Raw genomic sequence first — 27841 nt, 5'->3', positions numbered from 1 at the left:
CGCGCGTGACGGAATAGCTCCTTCCCCCCCCCAATCAGTCGAGATCGAAGCGCGGGCGGAGGCCGCGCTGCGTCAGTGGTGCTGTGACGAGGCGGAGGCGCAGTCTGACGTCACGCGGAGGCGGGGAGAGTCCCGTCCCCTCATTTCCCCCCGCCCTCGCGCGCGGGGGGGGGGGCGTTGCTAGGCTACGGGACGCCGGGCGCGAGGCGGCAGGGGGTCGCTGCTGCTGCCGCCGCCGCTGCAGTGCGACAAGGCGGGGCCGCCTCCGCAACACGGAGCGCGCCGGGGCGCCCGCGCTGCTCGCGCGGCCGCATTTCACTCCGCCCCGCCCTCAGCCCACCCTATTGGCTCTCCCCGGGCGGAGTGGGCGGGGTCTCATCACCCGCCCGGCGCCGATTGGTGGCTGCCGTGTCCCGTCCGTTCCCACCACCCCACCCCCCCCAACGGCGCTCGCGGCCCGCGCACTCCCCCCGCCCCGAAAGGGTGGGGTCGGGCGGCGCTGGGGTGTGAGGGCGCCCGCCTCGCGCGCTTCGAGCGTCGGCCGGTGGGGACGGGGAACGGGGGCGGCCATCTCGCCGGTCCCGCCGCCCTGAGGAGCCCTGTCGGCGGCCCTGCCGAGGTTCTCGGCGGGAGCGGCCGCGCCCGGGCTCCGCTCCGCCACGCCGGGAGCCCGCCGTGCCGTTCGTCCCCTCAGGGGAGCGGCGCCGCCGCCTGCCCCGGCGGCCGTTGCCCCTCGAGGAGGAGCCGTTGCCCGTCCCGCCGCGCCGCTCTGCCCCTCGCCTGGGAGCCCGCCAGGTAACCGCTACCCGCTGCCCTCCCGGGAGCGCCGGCGCTGCGCTTCTCCCCGCTCTCTCGCCCCTCGGACCGGGGGGGCCGCCCGACAGCGGCGGGGTTCTCCTCCCTCCGAGAGGGTTGGGGTGGCGGGCGGGGGTCCCCACTGCTGGGGCGGGTCCCACCAGGGCGGTATTGCGCCAGGAGGCTGCTTACAACCTGTAGGATCTTGCCCCCCAGCACTGGGATCTTTTTATTTAAATACGTTATTTTAATTTTTATTTAGACTGATACGTGGGCAAACTACAATCGAAGTTGCTGCTATTTCTCCCCCCACACCCCATTCTGCACCATCGCTTCCTTGCGTTTAAAGGTTCTGCATGAAACCTCGTGCCCATCCCACCATCTTTACCTTCCTGCGGGTTATGCACGTGCAAGGGGATAGTAATTTTTAATTTTTAGATTGATTCTTTGCATTAAAGAAAAATTAAAAAAATCTGTCTTAAATGAGGCGGTGCATTTCCCTAATGAAAACCAGCTTCCTGCATAATGAATTAACTCTTTAATTCACATCAGTTCTATGAGACATTAAATTGTTAGGAATCCTTTACACTCTTAATTTTGAATTCTAAGTATTAATAAAAATCCCAGTTGTCACATATCTTTCTATATTGTGCATATCAAATAAGTTGGTCAGAATTAAATAATTCTGAAACTTTTTTCTCCAATTTCCATAGTTGAGGAAAGAGTGAGCTTGAGCATTACTTGCAGTAACAAGCTGGAGAGAATCTGTAGAAATTGCCTTCTCTTTCTTAACAATGTGATTTATTACAGGCTTTATGTTGCTTTTCTTACGGAGTGCACCGTTCTTGCATGAGACAGAATCTTGTGTGTGTCTTTTAACTATACTTCTGACAGGATTTCCTAAAGGATAAAAAGGCAAATGTTAGATACCGTGTGTAAAGCCACAAAGAGGAGTCCTGTGCTCTTTCCAGAACAGAAATAAAAAGACTTACTTAACTTCTGTATGCTTGTAACTAAGTATGCTGCTTCATTTATCTTTGCAGTAATAAGCATATATAAAACTGTATTTTAATGTACAGAATAAGCAAATAAAAAAATATTTGAGTGACAGAGACTTCATCCTCTCAGTTTTTAGCATACCTGTCATCCCTGCATGGTCAGGTTGCTTCATGGTACACAGTGCTGATGTGTATGTAAACTTGTTACCAACAAAGTACTCAACATTTTTTCCTTTAAATTGTAGACTAGCTATTGTAAAATAACTGCTTTTCTTTCTTTCTTTCTTTGATTATCTAGTATAATCATACTGTAGAACAAGTCATTTAAATGGTCGCTTATGGAATAATGACATTGTTAGTAATTTTACTTCCATTAAGTGTATTTTATGGTGCAAGCCCAGAGGATTCTAATACTCCATCATTTACTTATCTCATTCAAATGTATTTTCAAATCAGCTGCTATGTGCATCCAAGGTAGCATAAGACGTCGGTTTCATATTTTATAACCACCCAGGTTTACCACTGGTGCTGGTCTGTTCTGGCCTGTTTTTTTAATTTCATAGCAGCAGATATGTAGATATTCAGTGGCTTAAATATAATTGATACTGACATCTGTCTGCACTGACAGTGAGAATTCTCCACCACAGAATTACCACAGTGACACCACTTGATAGTACTGTCAGGATGAGGGCTGAGGGCTCAATGACTGCAGGGGCTGATCTACCTTTACCTCACAGTAGCATCTATCTTAACTAGAAAGTTTGGGCTCATGTTGTCTGTGAAGGACTTTTGTCCTTTAAAGCTGGCTATTTGGCATGCTTTACAATAGATTTCATTTAGATAGAATTGGTAAAATGATATGACTTTTTCTATTGGACTTCTGTTTTATTTGTGACTTTTTTTTTTTAATCTCATGAGTATATGAAACCTAAAAATTATCTTAGTGGGTTCTGGGGTTTTTCTTTCTGATGGTTTCATCCAGCTGCTTTTTAGAGAGAATGAAGGCTTATAGTTACCTGCTATTGTGATTTCTGTTTCTACCAAAAAAAAAAAACAAAAAACCAAGTGCTGGAATAGCTTCTAGAGTTAGAAACAAAATCAGTGCTATTTTGTATATTTTAAGCATTGTTGTGCTTTAACCCCAGCCAGCAACTAAGCACTACACAGCCACTCACTCAGTTCTCTCCCCTCCCAGTGGGATGGGGAGGAGAATAGAAAAAAAAATAAAACTAGTGGATTGAGATAACTGTTTAGTAACTGACAGAAAGCATAACAACACTAATTAAAAATTATAATATTAGTATAATGAAAATGAATATAACAAAAAGCTCGAGAAATAAAACCCAAGAAAAGGGAACTGATACACAATGCAGTTGCTCACCACCTGCTGACCGATGCCTGAGCAGCGATCTGTGCTTCCCAACCAACTCCCCCCCAGTTTCTATACTGAGCGTGATGTCCTATGGCGTGGAATATCCCCTTGGCTAGTTCAGGCCAGCTCTCCTGGCCACGCTCCCTCCCAGCTTCTTGTGCACCTCCTCACTGGCTGAGCACAGGAAACTGAAAACTCCTGAACCTAGGATAAGAGCTACTTAGCAACAACTAACACATCAGTGTGTTATCAACATTGTTGTCACACCAAGTATAAAACAAAGCACTGTACCAGCCACTAGGAAGAAAATTAACTCTATCCCAGCTGAAACCAGGACAAGCATCTTTTCTTCTAGAAAGAGGGTGATGCAGAAAAACAATCTATGTGTAGTATACTTTAATAACAAATGATCAGTTAAATCTGCTATCATCTAAGTGTATTTTCTCTGGAATTCTCTGTAATCCTTGCTTTATAAGTCAAAATTCTGTATGTGACTTTCAAGTTCAGTTATTTATGTGATCTGTTTATGGCACTTCAGAAAAGGTCCAAAGTGGTTTCCAAATAGGAGTCCTTACTAATCTCTTTGGCTGTGTGTTCCTTGAATATGAAAGTCTCGATTAATGCCTACAGTTTTCTTCCAGCATATGCTACAACTTTGAATTTTTACTGTGTTCCCTTGTGTTATACATAAAATTAATTTGGAAAAAGAAGAAAACCCCAACTAAATATAACACTTTTTTCAAATAAGGAGATCTGCATTTTTTTAAGGTGTTCGCTGCTGTCCTTATATGTTTTGTTCTGATGTCCAACTTGAAGCTGAAGGAACAAGGTTTTTTTGGCCCTGGTAATCCCAGCTAATCAGGAGTTATGAGTGCCTTAAGACAACTCAAAAGTCAGGTCTTGAGGATGAGAGCTGAAAGACACCCAGGTGTTGCGTTTTCTGGCTCCAAAGTATTATTGATGACCCTCAGCTGAGTGCCCTGGGTTGGCTCCTATATAATGGAAGTCAGGTGTGCAAGACAAATAGGCAGAGCGAGAGGGGACCAAAGTTGAGCAGTAGAAAGCTTGTGAGAAACAGACACGTGTATTTGAATGCGAATAAATTTAAACAAAATACGACTCTCTGTAGCTTGGGCTGTTTATTCTCAGATTGTGAGAAGTCTTGCCTTGTATTGGAGGGCTCAGTGGTGTGAATCCCTCCTGGAAACACGCAACTCAAAGGAATGGCAGGAAGTGCTTGCTGCTGTTGAGTTGGGTTTGGTGCGTTTTGCACATCTGCTTCTCCTCCTAGGGTTTTTAGAGTGCAGATATGAATACATAAATTTTGTCAGATAAGGCAGTAGTACTTGACTATAATGCTGTGGTAAACATTTCCTTTGCTAATTTATAGAATGCTGCAGTTAAGGTAGATCAAGCTTTAGCAAACCATGCATTGAGACTTGCTAATAAACTTTTTCTCTTCTAGGCTTAACTAGCCGAAGATGAGTCGTGGATTTTCAGAAAACAATAACTTCCCATATGACAACAACCAAATGGTTTTGGATATGATTCTGTGTTCCCTAGTTGGTGTTCCTCAGCCTATCAACTGGGACAGCGTGGCGAGGCTAGTTCCAGGATATACATCTAAAGAGGTGAATTTACTAATAAAAGAATTCATATACTTTAAGCAGTACTTTGTGAAGAAGAAAACATCTTTGGGGAAGGGAGGGAAATTGAAGTTAAGGGTTGAGGTTTGGGGTTTTTTTGGTTTGGCTTTTTTGTTTGTTTGTTCGTTTGTTTTTTATTCTGAAGTAATTGATACCTAAAGAATCGAAAATGTGAAATAAGCAATAGATTGAAAAAAATTTTTTTTTGTTTCTACAAAACCTGAACGTTGAAATTAAGAAATACATACCATATCTTATTTCTTTAGAACTGATGTAGAATGTGAACAATAACCACTGGAAAGTAAAAATTTAAAAGAGGAATAAAAAAAATGTAGCTGTACTAACATATTTCAAATTACATAGCGAAGATTTTCCTGGAAAGAACAGCAGTACCCACTAACCTCATGTAGACACTATAGCATACGTACTAGCCAATCTGATAACTTTCCATGCTTGTCATTACAATTCTAAGGAAGTATGAGTTACAGATCTCCATTAGGTAGTTACGGGTGCAGTTGCCTCTTGCTCGGTCCTACAAGATGTGGATTTTTCTTTTTTTGGTTGGAATAGAGTTCGAAGAACCTAGTACCTCCATACGCTTAATCTTTCTGGATTGCAGAAATTCCTGGTGAAATGCTTATACTTTTTAAACAATAATTTTGAGTTTTTCATTTCTGAGGGGAAGTAAGCTAAGAGAGTAGAATGACTTGTGCTCTTGTGATTCAGCAAAGATGGAAGAAAACAAGCCAATGGTCTTTATTTTTTTGCATACTTTATCAAATGTGTCAGCTCATATTTATAGCACTGCTATTGGGCATCACTGTAACCTTGTATTTAGAACATTAAAGTGAATGATTGTGAGTAGAAGCTTCTGTGGAATGTTACTGCCTTTCAAGTGCTTGGCAAAGAGCTTGGGGAGGTCTCTACAGTTTACCTTCCAATTTGCAGACAGTACATTAAGCAAATAAAGTAATTATAAAAGTATCAATGAGCTCCCCCCTCATTAATTAAGATAATATGATTGATTAGTACACATCGGATTACTCTGCTTTGAAAGAACAAAGTGTCCTAAATATGTGGGGTCCCTGGTTAAGGAAATTAAGTAAATGTATACTTGTGCTTTTACGTATCTGTTGTATATAGTAGACTGGCATCGTTACAAATTAGAGGCACTACATTCATGTTGGAAGAATGTTACTGTGTACACCTCTTCTGAAGGGGCAGGTGGCATGCAGCAATGTCAGCTCAATCCAAAATAAATAAAACCAGCTGCTTGAATGGAGCCTGATGAGCTGTGTCACAGGAGGATCACCTGTAGAGTGAAATAGTGTTACTTATATATATATAAATTACCTGTGTGCAGGATTCTGCTGAACCAAACCCATAATTGTCATGGTATCTGCAAATTTACAAAATGGAAAGACTTTCTAGTTCATCAAAACAAGGAATGGAAAGTTAATTGAACTGCAGTGGAAATCACCAGTCCCCTTTTGTCCAAATTAGAATAGAAGTCATAAAGTAAAAGAAAAATAATTACGGAGCAATTACTATAGCCACTTTTAATAATATTTGACAATGTTTATGGTAAAAGAGCTAGTTACAAAACGAGGGTTTAAAATCTCCCCATAGCATTCCCTTTTGAAGATAGGGCTTAAAATCACAGGGTTTTAAGGAAATAAAGATTGAAACAGGTTCTATGTTATTTTTTCTGTTTGAGTATTTAATGATGGTAAATCTTATTTTACTGTATATTTATGTAATTTCCTGATACCGCTAACTAAATAGGAAGCATTATAAGTTTAATATCAGTAACTGTTCAAATGCAAAAGATATGAAATACAATATCCACCTCAAATTATAGTTATTAAAAATGTACTGAAAGCTACTGCTTCATTGTCCTATCATTTAATCTTGTGACAGTGTGCAAAAAGGTTTGATGAACTAAAAAGCAGTGGAAGTTCACCTGTTGACAACCAGTATAATCCCCTGATGGCTGCTGGTGGGAGTCCTGTGGAAACTTTAGCTACGTACATCAAATCCTCCTTGCTCGATACACAGACAGAGTTTCAGGAGCCTGCTATTGGGCAGGATTCCATTACTATAACTGGTATGTTTTCAGTCATTCTGAAATATATTGGCTTTGATTATAATCAGTGTGTGCATGCTTTTCTGTCCTGAGCGGTACGTCCACCCAGGAATAGTAGCTGTTCATCTTTGAAAAAGAAAGTTAAGTGTAAATATAATGCATACATGAAATCACTTTCAGTTAGTTAAGATTAAGAATTGATGCTTGTTTGGGTACCTTTAATAGCTTGTCCCTCCAAAAGGCATAAATCCTTACGCTGAATCCTCTGTTAAGGATTTTTGGTGGAGAGAAGAATTACTCTCCTGCTTTCTATCCCCAGCGTTGAACCTACAGCCATTTGCAATCGCAATAAGCTGTGTTATTAAAATAACTAGAAAGTTTTGTGTAGAAAAACTGCAGAAATCTGAGGAGGTGATCCCTTGAGGTCAGACCCTTCTCTCCCAGCTAAAAGCCCTGTGTTTGCCATTCTGCTCAGAGGCAAGATGGCTACATAGGAGTTGGAGCATAGCGTAGCTGCTTTTTGATGGAAGATGGCCTTGCAATGACATAAAATGCGTCTTAGTCAAGTATGTGTCCCAGTAATAATTTGGCAGAAGAGGACCAGTCCTAATAGTTGTATTTCAATTCCAGCACGATTAAATATTGTTAACGTTTCCTTAAGTATTTATTCTGTGAGAAGTTGTCATTAACTGCGTGATAGTTACTCTCTGATTTTCACTGTAGACTGAGATGTTTTCAGTGCCTTGTAGGACTTGGTAAATGTGTTGCATGTGAAATTTGCTTCAGTAATGACTAAGCATCTTATGTGTTAAAAATTGAGATGACAGTGAAGTGTTTAAACAAAATGTTCTCTGTTACAGTGTCCTTCACAGTGCTGCAGCTTTCTAGTCACTGTTCTCTTTGCAGAAGAAAAACAACTGTTTGCTGGAAAACAAATAAAATGTTTTTGATAACTCCTAATCAAGAGATGATATTTGAAAACTGTGTATGGAGTATCTAGACTGAAAAATGCTTCAAATCAACTTTCAATTATGCACTTGTTACAGTCATGATGTGAAATAAATGCTTCTTGCACCCACGGGTGGCTACTTATAAGATTAGTAGCTTCCCAGTAGGCACTTAACAAGCTAACGCTGCTTACAGAACTCTTTAGACAATTAGCGCATGTTTTCTTTTTAACAACGTAATACGTAAAAAGTATTAATGCAGTTAAGTACCCTAATGTTTCCTACTACGGCATCCTAGCCTGAGATTTTTCTTTGTTTCCTTTGTGACTTTGGATAAATCATTTTCCCTATTTGTTGGTATGAAATGAGGATAATTAATCTTTTTCTCACAGGCTTGAGTGAACTCACCTTCTTAATATTTGTGAGGTACTTGCATATTTCAGAATTGGGGATTCGAGAGAAGCCTATCTGTAAATGTTTTTTGTTTAATTACTTACTAGTGGATTTATTCCCATCTGCCTACTGTTAGGATCAAGAATTCAGAGCCTGTTTGGATTTGTTTATAGACATGAGTAACAGCAAGAAAAAGCAATCAGCCCAAATTAATTTTGAGCTGGATTCTGGTTTTGGTTTAGTTATAAAAGCTCATTTATTACTTGCTGATTATAAGGCAAACTGCTGTTAAGTCCCTCTGAATGCATATTATGGCTGTAAACAAGCATATAGGATAGCCTTTTACCCGAAGTTTTTATTACTAACTTTCAGAAGACAATCCATCTATAAGATCTGGGGAGAAGGGAGGAAGAAAAAAAAAAGATGAGAAGAAATGTGTGGTGAAATTCAGACATCCCTGTGAATTTGGCTGTGTTCTTGCCAGCATTATTTCATTTTCTTTAATAAACAACTTCACTGCGTTCAAAATAAACTTAATATCTGCAGACAGAACTCTTCCATGTAGTTGTTTTTCACAGTCCCTTCCTTGAAAATACCTTACCTTGCAGTCAAAATCTGTGATTCCCGCTGTGGCTGGTTTAATGCTAGCATGGGTCATCTGCCTGCAGTGGAATGGCTGCTCTGAAAGCTGTGGCTGACCCAGCCCCTTCCAAGGTTTTGCTAGTGACTATCTAGTAAATCTTCCTCTTTTATTAACTGTGTTCCCTCTATTATGGCCGTACTATGGCTTAACTGTGCAAGGCCTTAGGCTATATCTTTGAACAAAGTTTTGTTTCTTCTGCCTCTGGTGTGGTAACTTTGCTTTCCTGAAGGCCATAATTACTGTGTTCTGAACTGTGTAGAGCTTCCAGATCATTTTTGGTGTCAGTTTGTTATAGTTATTTAGCCATAAGACAAAGAGGTCTATTTTAGTCTTACTCAGAAGAGTACAGCCTCTTACATTACATGAGAGGGAGAAGGTGCTTCTGGAACTCTCTTCCTAGAAATCTGAGAGTGGGGAGTAATCGTGGAAAATCATAACCTTACAGGTTTTCATCAGCAGAGGACAGATCTGTGCTCTTCCATTATTTAGAAAAGGCAATGATCTTTCTGACTGAGAAGCAAGATTATTGAAGTTTCAGATTGCAGCGATCCATCCATCACAGTCAGAAAAGTTATTCAGTGTCTGAATGTTGGGGTTATCTTAAGCTGTGACCCAGAAGTCACTGGCTTTGGTGACTAGACGTCCTGGACTTCACTGGGTTTTGTGTTCAGGTTCCATTCCATGTAGTGCATCTGTGAAGATAACCTGTTTGAACTAAAGCACAGCTGTCCTTGATTCCTGGAATAAGCTACCTGATGTAGCTCTAGGACTAGACGAATTTCATGGTCTGCTTTCCTTGAGCGTTGTTTTATATAATCTGCTGCTTGAAGCCATGTGTTCGGGAAACTTAGCAAAAACACATCGTAAGAGACTTCTGTGCCTCTGTTTGGAAGCAGCTTACTTCCAAAGCTAACACATTATGGATAAGAAGTGGAGTTAGTCTCAAGTTGTGATATCTGGGCAGCAAAGCTTCCTGAAAACAGAAGTTTTGATGTGACAGTCTTAAGACCCACATCCCACAGAGCAGACAAGGTGAGCTAAAGGAGTGGATTGCATTCCCAGAAGGAAATGCTGAAGACTCTGTGAATCTTACTGCTCTGTGTTGAGACAGGACCGATCCAGGTTTGCAGCCAAGTGTCTGGGCCACCCAGCAATGCTGGTCTGTTTTAAGCGCATGGCATTCAGAGCAGGAATTTGAGCAGATTTGTTGCTAGTTGTGTAACACTGCTCCACCGTGAAAGCTGTACTTCAGTTGTGTTTCCAAGATGCTGAAGAGCAAAAGGCCAGGCATTTTTGTTCTAATGCAGCCTTTTTTCTTACATTTAAGGAAGGCCCAGCACAACCTCCACAAGGAATTGCTCTTCAGAATCTGAGAAAGGTCCTGTACGTAAAGGTGGAGAAAGCACTGACGAAAGCCAGGGGTAAGAAGATCTTTGTGTGGTTTATCTAGGGAATTATAAAACTGACAAAGATGTCTGAATTGCTCATACTTTTCTACTATCAGAAAGAAAACAGCTGGGAACACCCTAATAAATGCTGTAAGAAATTTTGAAACTTTATGTTGCTACAAAAATAGTAGGGGTTGGTTTGAGAATTTCTTATGTGCAGTAGGGATAGCTTATGTATAAATCTGTCCATAGTGTTCCTCTGAGTGATTGATCACTGCTACAGTGAGAATGGGAAACAACCTGATTTTAAAAAGTAATGGAGCAAGATTGATGCTCAATAACATCTTAGTAACAGGAAAAAAAAAAAAAAAAGTTATGTGAACATGGATTTGTCCTACGTAAAACCAGGAAAAGAAAGCTGTAAATGAAAAGCACAAATAAAAAAAAAAATTTACTACAAATTCAAATAGCTATGCATGTCACTGTTTTCCTTACTATACAAGTACATGTAGAATAACGTGTTTGTTTGAAACCTAACGGTAACCATCTTTCTGTAGAGACACCATTTACTGACTCTAGCTTTGACTTTTTGTGAAGAAACAGACATTTTAACATACAATAAAACAATTTTCATTTCCATGGATGAAAATTGCTATTGTATGCTGTTATTGGCCCTGGTGCTTCAGCAACTTAGGCATATATATATATATATATACACACACCTATTTTTTCAAGAAAATTAAAGAGAGAGAACAAATAAGTTCTCTGTGTAATTCAGGTAGTATCCCATAACAAACTGGTGGCAAAATTAGGGACTGGAGCTAGAAATTTTCTTTCTCTGGTCCCTTAACAATTAAATAGCACTGATTACACGTCAGAGGATATGCATCTGTGCTCTTCACCTGACACCGCTATCTGACAATAGTTTCTATTAATGTTTTGTGTTAATAGTTAATAACTGCAATTTGTTTTGCTTCTGTTAATAAAAACATATTAGTGACATCAGTGTTGCAATGTGTGATCCAGATTTGGAGAGGAGATCCTTGTTGATGAGTTTTGATGTTCTAATTGGCTTAATGGTCCTAATTTGGTTTGTGGCTTATTTTCTTTTTGAGGCCGAATATGGTGATCCATGTATGCGATGAAGCAAAAAACCTCAAAGAAGATTTTGTGTGTCCTCGAGACCTTTTGATTTCAGAAATGAAATACTTTGCTGAATATCTGTCAGTGGATGCCCAGCGCTGGGAAGAGGTGGACATTTCAGTGCACTGTGACGTTCACATCTTTGACTGGTTGATAAGATACGTTAAAAGGAACACTAAAGATTCTGAAGCTAATGAAATGCCCACTTTAGGTAAAAGAAAGTGTGAAGATCACTTGTAGGTTCATTATGTTTTGTACTAATGGAAGACTAATGTTTTTGACACAGTTCAGCCCCAGTCTCTATGTTTCTGATTGTTGCATTGAAGCTTGTAATTTTAGAAAAGTGTTGCAACAGAGATCCTCTGGTACGTGTATCACATGTCTCTGGTTTGCCAACACTAACAGTTTTGAGGAAACATCCTCAAAGTTGAAGCAGTGACAGAGGTCTAATTTGGGGATCCTAGTATTTTCAGTGAAGATTCTTCAGACCTCTTCTGAACAAGAACAGAGTGGTAGTACTAAAATACTGATGATTGTTGGGTTTTGTTTTGTTTCCCCTCTGCTCCCCATGGGTACAATTGCAATATTTTCTAAAATTTCAATGCAGTCTGATACAATGGTAAAAGAACTTTTGCCTTTATTAATTTAAGGCAAGTTTTTAATCATCTTATAAGGCTTTGCTACCATTTTTTTTTTTTTTACAAACCAAGAGAATAGAGTTATAACTTGCAATGCAAAGATTATATTAAACAAAATCTCAGCCAGTTATGTTGTCTACAGATGGAAGTTAATCTTCTTGTGTAACTATGGAGTCATTGTATCCCCATGAAGCCACCTTTTCTGGTTTTTATAAATTCCAGTTTGTTACAGTTGTACTCTGGCCACCTAAACGATAGCCTAAACCTTTGTTTCTTAAGATGGAAAATGCTCTACATATTGGAAGATAGAATGACAGTTTGATTGGTAAAATAATACTTAAAACAGATACTAAATATACAGAGGGAGGGATGTGATGTGAAATTATCAAAAGAACTCATGTAAAAAAAAACCCTTTTTCTGTTGCCTTTTAGAACCATCAAATGTCATATCAATTCTTATTTCTTCTGAGTTTTTGAAGATGGATTCATTAGTAAGTATTAAGAAAGAAAAATTCTTTGCCATAAGGGCACAGTTAATTACCAGGTGTCTAACAGCTTGTTTGTTATGCTTTGTCTGTTACATGAACAGATGATCAATGAGAACATTTTGAGATTTTTACTGCCTTTCTTATTCAATGCAGTAATCTAATATTTGCAGAATCTCAATGCAAGAAAAGTTAGGGTAATTTATTTCTAAATGTAATAATAGGATCTTGGATTTGCCTTCTAATTACTGATCTAGAGTAACATCAGTATCTGACTTTGGATAGGTTTTATCAAAAAACATTATTAAATCAATGAATACTGTTGTTTAATAACCTTTTTACTCAAATGACATTCCTGCAATTTAGGATCTGGTTCTTTGACTCTGTATATCTACTGGCTTGTTTGTCAAAAGTTCCGTCACTGGGATGACCCACAATTAAATACACGGTAAACGTAGCTGTTTAAGTTGAGATCCAGGCAATACTACGTATAATGTGCACTGTGGTTCTCTTTTTTTAAAGCAGTTAGAAGGTACCACTTGTTGAAGACGAAACATTTATGGAGTTGTGTTTTGGTCTGTACAAACCTTTTGGAGGAGAACATAAACCTAACTTGGAGCTTGTTAATTCAGTCTCCTTTAGATGAATCTGAGACTTGTTTTTTTGTTTTTAAATTGAACTGAAAGGTTCCCAAAACACCACACTTTAAAAACTAAAAGTCTTGGAGCAATTAGTACATCTTTTGAGATCACTTTGCCTAGAATTTCTTAACATTATTTTTAATGTTTCTTTTTTTCCTAGGTAGAAAAATGTATTCATTATTGTCACAAAAATATGAATGCTATTGTAGCCACACCATGTAACATGAATTGTATCAATGCTAATCTTGTTACGCACATTGCTGATCTCTTCACGCACAATGAAGTGGAAGAGCTGAAGGACAAGAGAGACAAATTTAAGAGGTAACTTTTTGCCCTGTAATACACTGCTGAAGTGCTGTTGGGTTTCTGCATAATTTTTCAGAACCCCTGAGACACTGTGGGGTTTGAAGTTGTGTATATACAATTTATATTCTGGTATAATGTATCTTTAACACATAATATCATGAAGCAACTTCAAAATTTTATATTAAAGTCATAAGCAAAAGGAAAGAACTTTTTATAGGAAATGAGCAAAAAGAAAGGCCACACTAGCAGTGTGGCATAGACAAATTATTCATGAATTCTCCCATGGAAGCCAGGATTAGGGTAAGGAACCTTTTATGACATGATGTGCTCCTAATACGTAGAGAATGGTTTGGCTTCAGTATCCTGTGAAATCTGATATTTAGACATAGAATTTAGGATGGCTGGAAGCCTGAATAGTTGTGCTGGGATACTATTTCACACATAAGGACTCCAGCTTAGTCAGTATCAAGATAAGGACTAATTATTGGAGGGAAGACTGACAGACAAGCAAGGTGAAAGTAAGAAAGGATTTTAATCAGTAAGGATGAAGAAATTAGAACTTTTAGAATTAAAGTGTAATTTCACTGAAGGATTCATCAATAAAAGGTCTTTCAGTCAAGGTAGAAGTTAGCAGTTTATATTGGCAAACAGTGTAATAAAGGAAAAAAAAAAATAAGGGCTCTCTTCTCACACCTCTGTAAAAATAAAAGATGACCAGGTCAGGAACCAGTTATCCGAACAGACTAATATATATGGTGATTTGGCTTATCATCAGAGTACTAACAGAACTGTTAGTCTCGCTATACATAAAACAATTTTCAGTTTTTTCTAATGGCTAAGCTTTGTTGCTGTCATTACTAGTAAACTTTTCTGCAAGAAGATTGAGAGACTGTTTGATCCGGAGCACCTAAATCCCGATTCTCGAGGAAATGCGGCAACATTGTACAGGTATGGTCTTTTTATAGTATTAGTTCAGTTGCAAGGACAGTCCATGTGTTTTGAAGTCCTGCTCTTACTCCAGTACTTTTTTTTTTCTTTCTTTTTTTTTTTTTTAATAATGTAGGTGTTGTTTATGTAAAAAGCTGCTAACTAAAGAAACTGAAAGAAGAATTCCTTGTGTACCAGGAAAAATCAACATAGATCAACATGGGAATATTGTCTATGTTCATATAAGGTAGTGAATATATATATTAAAAATGTTTCTTCAGCTATATGATTTTGGGTGATTTTACAAAATACTACATATTTAGGAATTATCAGCTACATTACCAAATGAAGTTATGGATATGTGAAGAGCAGTATGAAACATTGCAAATTCTTGTTGACTACTGTGATGTACTTCTGAAATTGATTCAGCACTACCACTGCTCAGTGGAAGTGGAAAATCTACAGCCACAATTACTGAGAGGACTATTTTGGGTTGTACTGTCTTAAATAGAAAATACTCTGGTTGTACTGTCTTAAATAGAAAATTTGATGACAAATTAAATTAAATCAAAGGTTTGTTATTGAATGATAGATCCAGCTCTGCCAGCAAAGAAATGCTAAAGAGTATTTTCTAGACTGACTTCATACTGTCAAATCAAATACACTGCTTAAAGACTACTATAAATAAACTTTGCTAGTTGTTTTTCTGTTGTAAAGTGTTTGTTAGAGGAGCTTCCAGGACCTATTCTGTATGTATGCCCGATTCATTCAGCAGACATGTTTAATTCAATTCTGTCTGATTCATGTTTGTGAACAGCTGGATTCTCTTCTTAATTGAGATCAGTGAGTGATCGGCTGCAGTTGCCTCCCTCTCCACATGTCCCCTTTAAGGAAGATGGTGGGAAATTAATAACAGGAGACCTTTCTCATCAGATCTGTTTCATTCAGAACAACCAAAGCACAGTTCAATATCAGCTCCCAAGGTAACATGTATTTAGTGTTACCTCCCACCAATAGATCCAAGGTGTGGGTTAAGTTCTGCCTAACAGTCTAAATAGAACCAAATCTTGCGACCTTGTCCTGACCTATTAAGGTCATTAGTGATTAGCCATGTAAAATTCATTAGCTGTATTACTTCACTTAGACTGACTGTATGTAGCTGCTATGCAATTCCCAGCATATAAGTTTCCAGGGTTTTAAAGTTATTCAGAGGATTATTTAGGCTCTAATTATTTGCTTTGTGGTACTTGTGACTGCTTTTCTATACAGAATCCGTTCATCATTCCTTAGGTGAAGTGATACTGTCCACTAATGGATTCAGGCTTATGAGCTAATACAAGTCTATCTTTAATAATTTTAAAATAGGTTTGTATTTATTGGTCCTCTAGTAGTGCCTAGAACTAACTTCCAGTTCGATGTCCTGTTTGCTTAGTCTAGGTTAGATGTATATATAATAAAAAAAGGTTCAGGCCAGGGCTTAAAATTGTGGGAAGACATTATCTGCTCTTTGTGAAGATAACATGCCACCGTGCAAGTTGCATATTCTCTTTTGAATTCTGAAGAGGCATGTGTCATTTTATCACTGGGAAGGAACAGATTTTGTATTTTTAAGACTAGAAGTCTCAGATACATATATTCATCAAAAATACATGGTCTTATATTTTTGAACTTCAGTTCTTAACTGAGTGATTGCTGTTGTGTTGCAGATACATAGAAACATGTTATGTTGGCTTTTAAAATAAATTAAATAGAATGGCAGTAATTTGCTTCTGTTGCAGAACATACTACTTTAAAGACAGAAAACTGCAGTATGACTGAACTTGTTTTCACGTGCATATTTTGCTTTCTTCTACTCTATGTATTCGGTTTTCCTCTGTTTTATGGCTCTCCTGATTTCCAAAAGGCTTGATGTTTATCTTAGCTTATAGATTTGCAGTATATGGAGCTTGAGATGAGTCAAGCCTATAATTCTTTCTTATTAGTAAGTTTAGGATGCTGTGAAAGAATATAAGCTCTTCTGTCATGGTCTGAATTTACTAATGATTGTCCCACATTGTATCCTTCCTGTACTAAACACTTCCGTAGACTTTTCACCAGTGGAGCATGCATTGTTCTGCTCCTTCTCCACCTCACCTTTCTGGTGGCAGGATCAAAACAGAGTTATGACCCTGCAACCTGACCTTTTGCTTTTTCAGAGACAAAACCTGGGAAGTCCATGAGTACTTAATTGGCCTTCATGAGGAATTGAAATCTTGGCGGGATGTTTATTGGCGTCTTTGGGGGACTGTCAACTGGTTGACCTGCTCAAGATGTAACCAAGTTAGTGTATTTTCACTTTCACTTCTTTGTGTGTAGATGGCTTGTTGTGAGTGACTTTTGGGGGATGAGGCAGGGATTAAAGCAGTTTGGAAAATATATGGCAATGAAGCTTGGTATATGTTCTGTATAGGGGACAATTTTGACTTCCATAGGTAATCTCACCTCTCATTATCTCTCTTTTTATTCTAATGTAGTCTTTCCTGTGTACTGAATTCTCCCATTGCCAGTACCATTCGCAGCCAGTTCTTTATCCAGGTGTAGCAAGTGCTCTGGGCTCAACTGGGACAGGAGTGTATCCCTGTTGTAACCAAAAAGTACTTCGATTTGATCCTACAACCCTCCCAAAGGTACTTCAATACTAGCTCACTTTTAAAAGAGCATAATGCATAGCAGGGGGGCAACAGTGTGTTAAGAAAATGGATTTTTATTTTCCAAAGTAAAGATTTTTAAATTGTTTCAGTGTCCCAAGACCAGCTAGGACTTTGGTACACATGAGTTCAAAAGCTGAACTTTTGTTATTGTACTTAAAGGAAAGAACTCATTTCAGTAACTCAAGTATTTGATCTTTCATGTGTATGTGTCACAGGGCTGCAAAGTGAGGGATCACATGGTTGATATACCTTCAGGAGATAAAGATGAAGATGCTTTGCCAGCTCAAACTACTAAAATATTGAATGATCTGCTTCATCATAGAGATGTTATTGTTGTTCCTTTCACTAAAGATGAGAATAGGTAAGAACATTATATTGTGTTACAGAAATAACTTAACCTTCAACACTTAACATGTGTGTACGTTACATTTGATTTGTCTCCCATTTTAAAATGGGACACAGGACTTTTTAAAGCTAACTTATTTTTGATTGTTTAGTTGGAATTTGTGAAAAGAGGAACAAGTACTTTTTCCTTTTACATTTCAAGCAGTCATTTAGTCATTCATACTCCATAAGCATTCACTTCTATCTTTATATTGTTATCAAAATATTATGTGGCTGACTTGGAGGTCTGTCTTCTGAGATGTGATGAATAAAGAGAGACTGATTCTAAAGTTGTGAAATAGAAAAATTTATTTTCGTTTCACATTTTTCTCTTTTAAGTGATTCTGGTATTGGGCTCTGTGATGAAAAAGGCAGTGAATGTGATGTGCTTGTTGAACCAAATACGCCATGGGGTCCCAAAACTGGAGAAATCAATGCTGTGAGTGCTAATGTTTCTTTCCCCTTTTTTCTGATAATGAGGATTCTTACAAGGGTACTTTGAAGAATTTGTTAGATAACTTTGAATAAAAACAAAAACCTTGCATTGGTGGAGGAAGAAATGCACAGCTGAGTATTGCAGGATAGCACAGGCTAATGTAGGGACAAAATATCTGGTTGGTGAAAAGGCGAAACTTTTACTATGTCTGCTGGAAATATTTCTGTATATCAGAGACAGTTCTCCATATGTTTGTGTTTTCCACTCCATTCTTAAACTGATGATAGTTAAGGATCCAGTCATGCTTTAAAATACATCACGTGGCAAATATTTCAATAATTGCCACCTTTTCTTTTGTCTGCTGATGTATCTGAGTATGTCCACATGACTTTTGCAAGTCCATAAATGAAGAACAGTAACTTGGGTTGTGTTTTGGTTGGGGGGAGGGGGTGGTATAGTTTTTTGGGTTTGGTTTGGTTCTTCCCCAAGATGTGAAAGATTTTACTGTTGAGAACTATGATGCGTGTATGTTACTATGTGTATGTCAGGTCAACGGAGATACTCTCTACTACCTCTGGTTTAAAGAGAGATTGCATGCAAAGACAAGTTTTTGAAGTTCTGCACCCATTGTGGAACTTCTGGTAACTCAGCAATCCTGATGGTAGCACAATGCTGCTGATTCCATGAGAATTTCAAACAGACCATCAGAAGCTCTCCTGCAATAAATGTAGGAGGTTATTGAATTTAAAATCCATAAGTCTGGTACATAACTGCCCCTGTGTCCTGGTCTGCTTTCTTTGATTAATATCAGCTGTAAATATTTTTAGTGCTAAGGTTAGTCACAATAAAACATGACTCTGAATTCACTGCATGTAATCAGTTGGCGGTTCACAATCTGTTTGAAGTTAGTCATTCCACCAAAATGTATAGTTAAAGATGGGAGTAGGCCTTCTAGGAGTTATCAGTGTAGATTGATGTACTGTAACATACCACTCATGTTTTTAGAATTCCAATCACATTTTTTAAATTCTAATTATTATTAGTTCTTTAACTTAGATGCATTTCTCTCTCTTTCTGTAACTACAGTTTCTTTCTCTGAAGAACTGGACTTTACAGCTGGTTAGTAAAATATTTTGTTCATAATTTTAAATATTTGCTCTTCTGCACTGGCAGAGAACTAGGTTTGTTTTTTGTCTTATTTTCTAATTAATTTAGTGGAGAATGAATTTTTTTACTTTTGCTTTAATTTGTAGGTTGCAGTACAACAACACTTTTTACAAGAAAGTATAAACTCTGTGTGAAGTACTACTTTGGCCTGAATAAAAATTAAAAATTCCTTTAAAATGTTTTTATAAATGAGAACAAGTGATAGACCAGCACTGCATGCATCAGTTCTTAAGAGTTCATTAGGGTGACAGAAATGTAAATCATCAAAATCAGGGTTATTGAGTGTCTGTCTCGTTGATGGCTTGTCTGAGATGCTTCATGTCTTCTTTATGCTGCTGCTTCATTGCAAAAAGCTTTTGTCAGAGTTGAGGGCCTAGCCAAATGCAGAGAATGGGGAGTCATTCTTCCAGTAACATAGAATGCCACATGATTTACGATTTACTCTTTCTGTATGTAAATGTGTTAGAGAGCAGCAGTTTACCTCTGTCACTCTCGAGGATTTGTGCTGCAGTCTGATGTTCCTAGTGTCCTATAATAAGACTGTTCTGCTTTCAAAAACATGATTCCTAAACTTTTAGAACTTGCAGACCATGTGAAGCTTCATCATTTCTCATTGATTACTAGGCACTCATTATCACTTACTTCAAAAGACATGTGTGTATATTCAATCAATGTAAACATCACATTCCTTAATATTTTCATTATTCTGTGCTGATCAGTTAGGAACTATTCACTGTGGCCCCATCTGTTGCTATATTGGAGCCCACAGTTTATGATGATGTACAAGAGATAGAAGGAAAAAAAAAAAATTTTAGGTATTAGTGAGTTCACAAAAAAAAAAAAAAAAAGCCAACCAGATATTCCAAACCAACTTACAATAAAATATTAATGCAGATACCTCTGGTGTACATAATTTGTGTGTATGTATAGTGCACTGCGATATGCATGCTTTGGGGTATTTAATTACTGATCAATTTCAGGCAGTTTGCAAAATGCAGCAAGCCTCAATAGAACTGTCCGTAAAGTTGCAGTTTCCTGTAGTCTGTGTTTATATGGCTAGCTCAGACATTTGCTACCATAATATAAATTTTCTTGTTAATCAGAACATGCCAGCAGTACATTGGATGTTAAACACTGAATCATACAATAGTACTGACTGGAAGGGATCTCTTGTGGTCATTTTATGTATTTTCTCCCACTCTCAAAGCAGGGCCAACTTAGATTCAACTTCAAAGCTATACCAACTTTGCTTAGGGTCATATCCAGCCAAATCTTGAGTATCTCTGAAGATTGAGATTCTACAGCCTCTCTGGGCAACATCCTACAACGTTGATCACTTGAAAGAAACATAAATACAAATACTTGCCGAGACATTATAAGCAAAGATCTGAAGTTACTTTCTCAACATTTCAGAATCACATTCTCAGACCTAACTGTGCACACATTTATGTCACTAAGATGTGGAACTATGTTTAAAGTCATATGATACAGATTTAATGTATCATATAATAGTAATCAAGCCTTGCTTATAATCTGTGGCACTCTCCTCCTGTTGATTAGAAACAGCAGTCATTGTTATCTGAAGAGGAGGAGTATACCACTGGCTCAGAGGTGACTGAGGATGAAGTGGGGGATGAAGAAGAAGTATGCAGGAAACCAGGTACAACAAGTCTCTATAGTCAATCTTCCCTGGAATTTAGAGATAGGGATTCAAGGCAGCAGAATTCGTCTGTAAGCAAATTTTAAACATTAGGCATCTTGAAAATAAAAAATGATGTTACTTGAATTTTATTTCTAGTTTTTCTGTGTTTAGGTACAAATTATCCCACTGCTCAGTGTCATCAAAAATCACTGGCAAATGAGGAAAGCTGCAACTATTCGTGTCTGAGATGTCCTCAGAGTTGATCAAGGGTGTATTTTGCAGGAAACACCATCAAATTACTTTTATGAAGTTTTGCATAGATAAACATTGGAAGAAAAGGCAGTAGCTGCACAACTATATTTTTGCATGCTTTTTTTTTCAGAATATTCTTCTGGTTACATAGTGGAATGACTGGTGAATGTGGCTAGAATTGTGTCTGCCTGGAAGATAAGCTCTATATGAAGTAAAAAGATTTTTGTTCTTTTTTTTTAATACGATATGGGGTTTAGGAACATGGAAAACGAAAAGCAGCTTCTTGTTTCCACCCTACTGATGAGTCATTTGAACAGAAGCAGTTCTTGGTCCTTTTTGTCTTGACTTAAAAGGATTGGAGTGTACCAGTTTGTTAAAAAAAAAAAAAGTAGAAAGAAAATTTTTGTACTTTGATTTTAAACTTCTTGATCTGATATCACTCAGAGTTCATTGACCAAATTAATATGGTCAAATACATAGCTTGTATATGCACTTAACTTTTCTGTGTAAAAATAAGTGTGCTATTATGTGTAACCACTCTGCATTTTAAATATGTACTTGGGTTCCTGTATACTTCTCATAGAAAAACATTTGAGTAATCTGTGTATATTAGCATGCCTGAAACACTAACAAAAAGAAAACAGTCTGTTCATTTACTCTGTTTGTACAGTAATAGAGAGAAAAAAATTCTTTTGTAGCTGTGTAGTTGAGAAATTCCAAGTATCTGTGATGGTATGAGTAGACATTTCTTCAATTAGCAGGGAGAAAGGAGAAATTGAAGAAGTCCTACAAGCACCCAAATAAAGTGGTTTCTTCACCTAGTGTTCAGAAAAAGGAGAAGCCATCTGATAAGGTAAAATCATAGTTGTGAAGCCAGACTCACTGGTTGGGTTGAATAATGAGGAATTCTCTTAGGTTTTGGACTTGATCTTAAAACATAATTTGTTTTTCTTTCTTCGATAGTCAAGTTCCCGAGATGCATCTCCGTTCATGTAAGTAATTTTCAAAGTCCTTGAGAACATATTCTAGTATATCGCTTTTTGTAAACTGTTACAGATAACATGGTGTGCATCTTTCTTTTCTAACCAGTGTGAGTATGCAGCAGAACAAATGGGATGCCTCAAGGTCACTAAGATTCAACCAAGATGCTCAAAGAGAAGATGGTCTGTTCTTGCATGAGTTTAGCTTTCATAAAGTTAATATTATGCAAAGAAAATTATTCTTTTATATAACAAATGGCTAATTTTCTTAAGATATAGCAACTTAGAAACCTTTAGGTTGAATTTAATCTCAGATATAGTAATGAGGTTTTGGATGTTTGTTTTTTATAGCTACTCCTCATTTGGAAAAGAACAGATTTCAACTAGGCTAATCGTTGGTAATCAGCTGTATCCAAACTACACAGCGATTTCAGACTCTTCCAAACTGTGCAAAAATATTCATACAGCTAGGAACTTCTTTTGAAAATATTCCTCTAGGATTTGATTAGCATTTATTAGCAATGTCATCTATTCTACAGGAGAGAAAATCCACCATATAAAACTATACGTTGTAGTCTTGCACACAGATGGAAAAATAAATGGGCAGCATTGGAACTGCTGTCTTTTGAAAATACTGGAATGGAGTTCAAAGTTTGCAGGAGAAAAATTAAAAATGCATTTTAAGTGTATGTTAGTGTGGTTCATGCTTTTTATTTGGAATGTCAGCACATAACTTGCAGAGATTATTGTTATCTGATGACATATAAGTATGTGAATATTTTTTCCTTCAGCCTTGTGCCATTTGTTGTCTGTGCAGAGAAACAGAGATAAACATTCATGTCTATCTCTTTCCCGGTCTTTCTGACTAAATATATTCAGAATTCTATTAGTTTGTTCCACCTTTTTTTAATCTCTCCCGATACTCTTGTGCGTTTTTGTTGTTTTGAAAACCTCTGCCTCAAAACCATTCCCATAGATTTTGATCTCAGTATAATGCCTCAGGCTGATTCTGATATCTGCCAAGAACACTGCTGAGGCTACAGACATTATGTGTCAGAATCTGGGATCTTGACTGGTAAAGATTTTTATATGAGCTGAAAAGAATGCTAATTTCACAGAGTATCACTAAAGCGTGCATCTAATTCTTCTTTCTTTGTATTCAGTAGCAAGGAAAGCCTGTGTTCTAAATATTCTTTCTTATTTCTCACAGATCAGAGAAGAATGTCTGAGATTACAGGGCATTTAATAAAAATGAGACTAGGAGACATTGATCGTGTCAAGTCAAAAGACAGCAAAGAAGTAAGATTTGTCCTGTCGTGGTTACAGAATTGAAGTGAGCCTTGGTTAACATATGTAACACAAATTAAAATACCATCTATTCAATACTTAAGCAAAGAACTGAATTTTATCAGTCCTCATTTTGTTCCAACCATGATTTTGGGGGGAAAATAGTTTAAAATAATATTTAAAGTTCACTGCCTTTAAAAACTGGGCATGGAAAATAGGATGGGTTTAAGAGGTTTCAGTACTGGGTTGTGATAATGAAACAAAGTATGCCATAGGTTCTGCTGAATATTACTGATTTTTATGAAAAGTCACTGATTAAATTGCAATAATGTCAAAACTTTTTTTTTTTTTTCTGGATTCCAGTATGCAGGAGGCATTTATTCTAGACTTGAAGCTCAGATAAAGGCCTCAGCGCAGGTCAGCGCACGACAAAACAATGCTGAGAAGAACATCAGGTAAGATTTTGAAACAAAAAGAAAAAGTAGAACATAGATTTCATGGCCAGGAGGGTGTTTACAGGAAAACATGCCTTGTTTAATACACTTTTTGAATCAGCATCTTCTCCAGCATATGTAGGTTAACTATATATGGTGTGAAAGGTTCCTTTGACAAATTAAACTGGAGCTAAGACAATGAAACTCTTGTACCTGTGCTGGAAGAACTGCTTTATAACTTCTATATTGGAAGGTTGCCTGGTGCTTCTATATAATTTTTTGCAGGACTATGGATAACTGGAAAGTGTTAGTCAAGATTCTTTAACTTATTCGTTAGCATCCTTCCAAAAACAAAACCAAAAATCCCCCCCGCCAAAAACCTACATTACCGCATATTGGTCTTTTACACCTTAAATGGATAAAACAAAAATGAACAGAGAAGCTGGCACACCGTGTGTAGTTGTAGAGCCTAAAACTGGTCATAATCTGGCCAGTAGGTGAGCCTCTTGAGCTGAAGCTTATAGTGGAGTTGCTGACCAACTTTAAAGGGATGGGCTGGAAGCTTCAAATATGTTTTCAGATGAATTTCTCCCAGGTGTTATTTCTGTCAAAAAAATGCATATGACTGACTTTCTATAGAATTAGTGAGTTCAAAAGAACATTTTTTACATCAGTTCTTTCAGTTGTCTGCCTTTGTATGCATATGTAGTTTGTGGGTACAGGTATCGTGGCAGAAAGGCAACTTTCTCAAGAATAGATTTGAGAGTGAGATTCTGGACAATAATTTAAAATTCTAGCAGTAATAATGAACCTATGTTTCTTCTGTGTTATTAATCCAGGTCAAAACCCCGTTTTGGTCAAGGCCGTCCAACATAAGGACGCATGAAAAAACTTTAGCCAGAATTCATTACTGCTTCCTGAAACTGTTCTGCACTCTGACAGATGGAAAATGCACATCTCTGAAAGCTTTCCAGTGACTTATTTATTACTTTAAGCCTTGTAAATTATTTTGTGCGATAAATTAATAAATATCCAGTAAGGTCTGTACTTATTTTAATTGTAAATATACTATTTCTTAAATTTAAATTTAATTGCTTTTTTAGGCTATTGTGTTAAGTTGCATAGGAAATATTTTATAAATATACAAAGTTAAGTTATCAGACTAACTTTATTTATGGGGGAAGACATAAATATGCCTTTTGGTATGCTAGAAATACTGAAAAGGAAAAAGCAAGACTACTGAATTCTGAATACAGTCAGCAGCATTAACACAAGCCACCTAGTGTATTTATATTGTGTAGTATTTGATAGTACATTTTAGGTCAGTGCTCTAGGGATTTGCATTTAAAGTCCGTGACAATACCTGTGATGTAGACTACTTTAAGCAAAACTTTAATGCAGTTCTGAGGCTTCCTTCTGTGTATCACACAACTCTCATTCGTGTGAAGGTGGGTAGCAGGTAGAGACTAGACCTCCAAAGATTATATAAATGCCATGATGATGCAGTATTACCTCTTGCACGTGAAACACTTGCTTTACTTGTATGTGAAATTAATACTCATTCCCATTCCATATCTGAGTCCTCTTGCACAATACAGTGTCTTGTTCCCTACTAGTACACAGACCTTAGGATGTGAAGCAGTTCTATCTCTTAATGATGCTATGCCACTAAATTTCTAAGCAAATATGCTACTAATTCTGCATTTTTCAATGGAGATGTATCATTATGAAGATTTGTGCATGTAAATCTTTTGGGTCTAGTTACTTTCTGAAACCTGCCTGAATAATACTGTTTAGAAGTCAGATGCACTTTCAAGTTCTGTATTTGGAGCAATAGAATACAAGTTTGTGTACATGTAAAATCCAGGGCTACCAAAATGGAATAACTCGCTTAGAAAATGTCGCATATTAGCAAAGAAAATGGCAATAATGGCAATAATAATGGCTGAATTCAAGTAAACACGTTCTGACTTTTTGAAACAGGTAGAAAAGAGCGCTCAGGGAAAGCTTATTCCAGGCCACGGCTGTACAATAATTTGTGAGTTTGGAATTAAGTCAGCAAGATCCTGGGTGGGAGGGTGGGGTGTGGGGTAAGGAGAGGGAGATAAATGCACTCTTCTTTCCATTCAGGCTTTTTTTGTTTGCCTTGTTTCTTGAGGATTTTCAGTAGGTGTTAGAAGATTAGGATAGCAATACTTGAAAATACTGATTTCAAGGTGGAAGATTTTTATTGAAACAGTTAAGAAATGAATGTTGTTTATTGTGTGTTTTGTCCAATCCTATAGCAAACTCGGAGCTCAATGGAACCAACAGGCAAAACTGTGGATTTCAATGGCTTTGATCTTGAGCAGAAGTGGTAACTTTGCAAGCGTGCTTTAATCTGTATCAAATAAATAAGGCTTTATTAATGCCTCAGGCCTGTTTGCAAGTAATAGTACGGTTTTAAGCACTTACAGTAAACATTGGAAAACTGATTGTAGCTCACTGAAAGAGGGGAAGTATTATAAATTCCATTGGGTATGAAAATGCAGTAGAATAAGTGTTTTGCTACAATTTTGTGACTTCTAATAGAGGATTGTTCCAAATTCCCATGGTAAACTTTGCTATGAAAGTTGCAGGCTGCATGTATCTGTGTTTAGTTTTCATAGAACTACTGACTAGAAGAGAAGGGGAAATTCTGCTGGTTTTGTTCTGTGGGAGAAATGCCAGTTCCATGTGCCAGTGTTGGTTTATTCAAAAATATTTTGGATCACATAAAAATAACATACATGATGTGCAGTCAATCCTTTTTCCCCTTACCAACCACCTTGAATTTTTATCTTGTATTAATTTTGAAAATTTGTCTTGGTTTAATGGAAATAAATGTTATTAATTTAAGAAGTGTGTGAGTGTTTTGTAGATTCTTGTAAGAACTGAGTGTGTAAATGTTGTTTAATGGTCTCAATCATGCATATGTATTTGTGATTAAATTGCAGCATCATGATGGAGGCTTTTTGTCTGTCAAGAACAGGATATGGTTGAATGCAGAGCTACTCCAAGTATATGAGAACTTAAAAGAATTTTTATCTGCATTTAGTTTTGAAGCTGGATTAAAAAATCCTGAGTGAGCTGCCCTACAAATGACCCAAGTATGCAAAATGTCAAACTAAGCTGTGTCAAAAACATGTTTAACTTTGCCTTCCACTGCCACAGTACCGATCGTACCATTTAAACAGTCTGTTAAATCTATGAATAGGATTAGTTTCCATGATTCTATTTCTAGAAATTGCTATATAGATGGCCTGTATATGTGCAGTTGAGTGTACTGGGAAGACTACAGTGTACATCCGACTGTCACATGTGTATTTAACTTCCTGCATTGTGGAGCTGTGCCTGTTCACTTGATGTCCAGAAATCTTGGAGAAAGGGCCAGAATTTTAAAGTCAGTATTGGCTCCAAGAGAAAAAGATGACATGTTAGAAGAAATGTGAACATATGGTTGCCCCAGTCTGTAAACATAGAACTATGAATAGCACGGACATGTTTCATGTGGCTGAGAGAACAATTCTCTTTGCCAGAAGGGAACTGATTTTTTTTAAAACATTGTTTCCTCCTCTTGTTGAGTGTACAGATGTACTATATTGTGTTGGTAAACTGCTACTGTGCATCAGATGTTTGCTTGAGCAACTACATGAAGTTTCCTGCTTCTGCTTAGGTACCCTCCTCTCCACTCGAGGCAAAGGTAAAACCTTAAGTTATTATTGATGTCCAAGAGAGCAGTACACATAGACGTATACTGAAGACATTCCTTCTGCAGCTGTTCTCGGTAAAATCTAATCTGTTTGAACTGTACCACTGTGTTCTGAGTTTTTTCTTTATTTCTTAATAACTAGGAAGTAAGGAAGACTTGCGATCGTGTTAAATTTATCTTTCTACAGAAGTAGATTTACTGGTCTATCCCCTATTGGCTATATCTATAAATAAAACCAGCCAAAGCCTTTTCCAGGCTTTAGGCCAAGTGACAGCACACAATAGCTGTGGCCCTGAGGTTACTGTCTCATCCTGTCTTTGAGCATCACGATGCTGGAGGTTGATGGAGCCATCAGGCAGTCTGAAAGCTACAGCAGCTGACAGTTGCACAGGACTGCATGAGCACCTCTACTTTGGGAATCACAAGGGCTT

General features: G+C 37.8%; 1 protein-coding gene across 3 annotated transcripts; it reads left to right on the top strand.

Annotated features, from left to right (window-relative positions):
* The first annotated feature begins 464 nt into the window (after positions 1-464).
* Positions 465-26420, top strand: SANBR (SANT and BTB domain regulator of CSR). 3 transcript variants are annotated; one of them, XM_032989511.2, is made up of 21 exons: positions 465-795; positions 4631-4796; positions 6732-6918; positions 10208-10301; positions 11384-11622; positions 12482-12540; positions 13336-13496; positions 14343-14429; positions 14545-14655; positions 16604-16727; positions 16922-17074; positions 17314-17459; positions 17822-17921; positions 19005-19037; positions 20646-20745; positions 21738-21832; positions 21943-21971; positions 22069-22142; positions 23170-23258; positions 23610-23701; positions 24520-26420. In XM_032989511.2, exons 2-21 carry the CDS (start codon positions 4647-4649, stop codon positions 24554-24556), a joined length of 2160 nt encoding a protein of 719 aa, XP_032845402.2. In that variant the 5' UTR covers positions 465-795; positions 4631-4646; the 3' UTR covers positions 24557-26420. The 3 variants fall into 3 exon arrangements, 2 of the variants coding, with proteins under 2 accessions (XP_032845402.2, XP_032845403.2); XM_032989512.2 differs by lacking the exons at positions 465-795; positions 6732-6918 and having other exon boundaries at positions 4691-4796; XR_006165062.1 differs by lacking the exons at positions 21943-21971; positions 22069-22142; positions 23170-23258; positions 23610-23701; positions 24520-26420 and adding an exon at positions 21110-21190 and having other exon boundaries at positions 21738-21789.
* Positions 26421-27841: the final 1421 nt, after the last annotated feature.

The sequence above is a fragment of the Tyto alba genome, unplaced genomic scaffold (genome assembly GCF_018691265.1).
Source record: "Tyto alba isolate M040663 unplaced genomic scaffold, T.alba_DEE_v4.0 Super-Scaffold_16, whole genome shotgun sequence".
NCBI classification, from domain to species: domain Eukaryota; kingdom Metazoa; phylum Chordata; class Aves; order Strigiformes; family Tytonidae; genus Tyto; species Tyto alba.
The sequence above is the reverse complement of the archived record's forward strand: the minus strand, read 5'-3'. Positions and strand labels throughout refer to the sequence as shown.